General features: G+C 41.6%; 2 protein-coding genes across 3 annotated transcripts in view; both read left to right on the top strand.

Annotated features, from left to right (window-relative positions):
• LOC122533734 overlaps positions 1–1,863 on the top strand; it is a 2,683-nt gene extending 820 nt beyond the window's left edge. The window contains exon 2 of one of the 2 annotated variants that reach the window (XM_043663736.1): positions 19–1,863. In XM_043663736.1, coding sequence (XP_043519671.1) covers positions 19–1,128 — 1,110 coding nt within the window. In that variant the 3' untranslated portion in view covers positions 1,129–1,863. The remainder of the gene's footprint in view (positions 1–18) is intronic. The other variant, XM_043663737.1, reaches the window with a different exon arrangement.
• Positions 1–1,869, top strand: part of LOC122533735 — a 15,498-nt gene that overhangs the window by 4,958 nt on the left and 8,671 nt on the right. The gene's annotated exons all lie outside the window — the stretch shown is intronic.

Raw genomic sequence — 1,869 nt, 5'->3', positions numbered from 1 at the left:
GAGGACGTGCGCTACGAGGTGTCCATTCCAACCGATTCGTTCTTCATTTCGAATCTATTCTTCGTCAATGTCGTCTCGAACGACGACGACGACGAGGCGAAGAAGAGAGCCAAGTACACCAACATAGTGGTGAAGAAAATGCCGGCGGAAACACTGCAAGATGTGGTGGGATCCAGGCAACAATTTCACAACGAGGTATTGTTTTACCAGAAGTACGCCCAATATTACGATCGGGCACCTCGTTGCATCTACGCCACGGAGGAACCGACGTCGCGCGACTCGGTGATCGTTTTGGAAAACGTGGCCACCGAACGTGGTTACAGCGTGTGCAAATGGAAATACGACACGCCACTGGAGTACACGTTGGCCGCGTTCCGAGAGATCGCGCGATTCCACGCGACAGCGTACGCGACGAAGAGGACTCGCAAGAAAGAGTTCTTCGATTTCGTGAACGCCATTGAAGAAGCCAGGAACCAGGAGACGAGTTTCAAGCAAATGATAAACGGGACCGCGACCAGATCCCTCGACTATCTTCGCAGGCAAGGTCACGACAAGGAGTTCTGCGACAAATTGCAAGCTCGAATGGCGAACACTTACGAAAACTTGGTCTTGAAGTTCTTCGAGATCGAGGAGCCTCTTTCCACTCTGTGTCACGGGGACTTCACGATGAATAACATATTGTTCAAGAAAGAGAATGACGCGCTGAAAGTCATCTTCGTCGACTTTGCGCTGATGCGCTACGGATCGCCTATTTTGGATCTGTCTATGTTCCTGTGTATGCACTGTGCCAGAGACTTGGACAAAGTTATGTTGGATAATGTTTTGAGAGTGTATCACGATTCCTTGATACAGTGCCTCAAGGAGAAAGATATAAACGTGGCGGATTATTCCTACGAAGATTTGTACGAGGATTACAAGAAGAAGGGTCTGTTTGGATTACTCATTGCCACTTTCGTCTTAGCGATGCAGATGGGCAAGTTTGATGAACAGATGGAAGATTTCGCGAAAACAGACCAGGCAGATTGGCCGGCGTTAGCGCGTCAGATCGGTGGAGAAGAAATTGACGAAATTTTGGCGAAAATGTTGTTGAAATTAAAAGAATTTGGATGCCTGGATTATATATTGTGACCTGTTGGCACGTCAAGTCTTCCAGAAATCGATGAAACTAACGAACGAGGTTTTTGTCAGTGAATGAAAATTGGGAATGTTATTGTTTGTTGAAATTAAAGGAATTTGGATGCCTGGATTATATATTGTGACCAGTTGTTATGTCTAATTTTCCAGAAATCGATGAAACCAAACGAACGTAATTTTTATCATTGGATGAAAATTAAAAATGTTATTTGGAAATAATGGAAATAAATTCGTATTTGGAAATTTGTGACAATTTTTTATTGTGGGAATTTTACCCGTGATATGTTTCGTAATTGATCATCAAGTTTCGTGATTGAATATCGATCGACGATTCGCTGAGGAATCGCAATTGAAGAGTACATAGCGAAACGTGTAGTGTAAGTAAGTCAGGAAATGACAATGAAATTATTTTGAAAAGTATTACTGTCTGATGAATAATCTTTGTATAAATGTTGACCAACTACCGGTGTGTTACTCACCAGTCAGTGACGAACGAACAAAAATTTGTATCAAATGAGAATTCGCGACTTTTTTACCAGACATTCTTTTTTATCATTAATATTAAGGATAATTTCTTATCATTAACATTAGTGATAATTATCTATGAATTATTCATTAAATAATGAATGACAATGGAGTATCATGTGACTCTTTTCACTGTATGCATTGTAAATTACGATCGTTAATCGATGACAACTCTGTTGTTGCTTTTAACGTTTCGAAAGTGCACACACA

This window comes from Frieseomelitta varia, unplaced genomic scaffold (genome assembly GCF_011392965.1).
Source record: "Frieseomelitta varia isolate USP_RPSP 00005682 unplaced genomic scaffold, Fvar_1.2 scaffold_549, whole genome shotgun sequence".
Taxonomy (NCBI): Eukaryota; Metazoa; Arthropoda; class Insecta; order Hymenoptera; family Apidae; genus Frieseomelitta; species Frieseomelitta varia.
The sequence above is the reverse complement of the archived record's forward strand: the minus strand, read 5'-3'. Positions and strand labels throughout refer to the sequence as shown.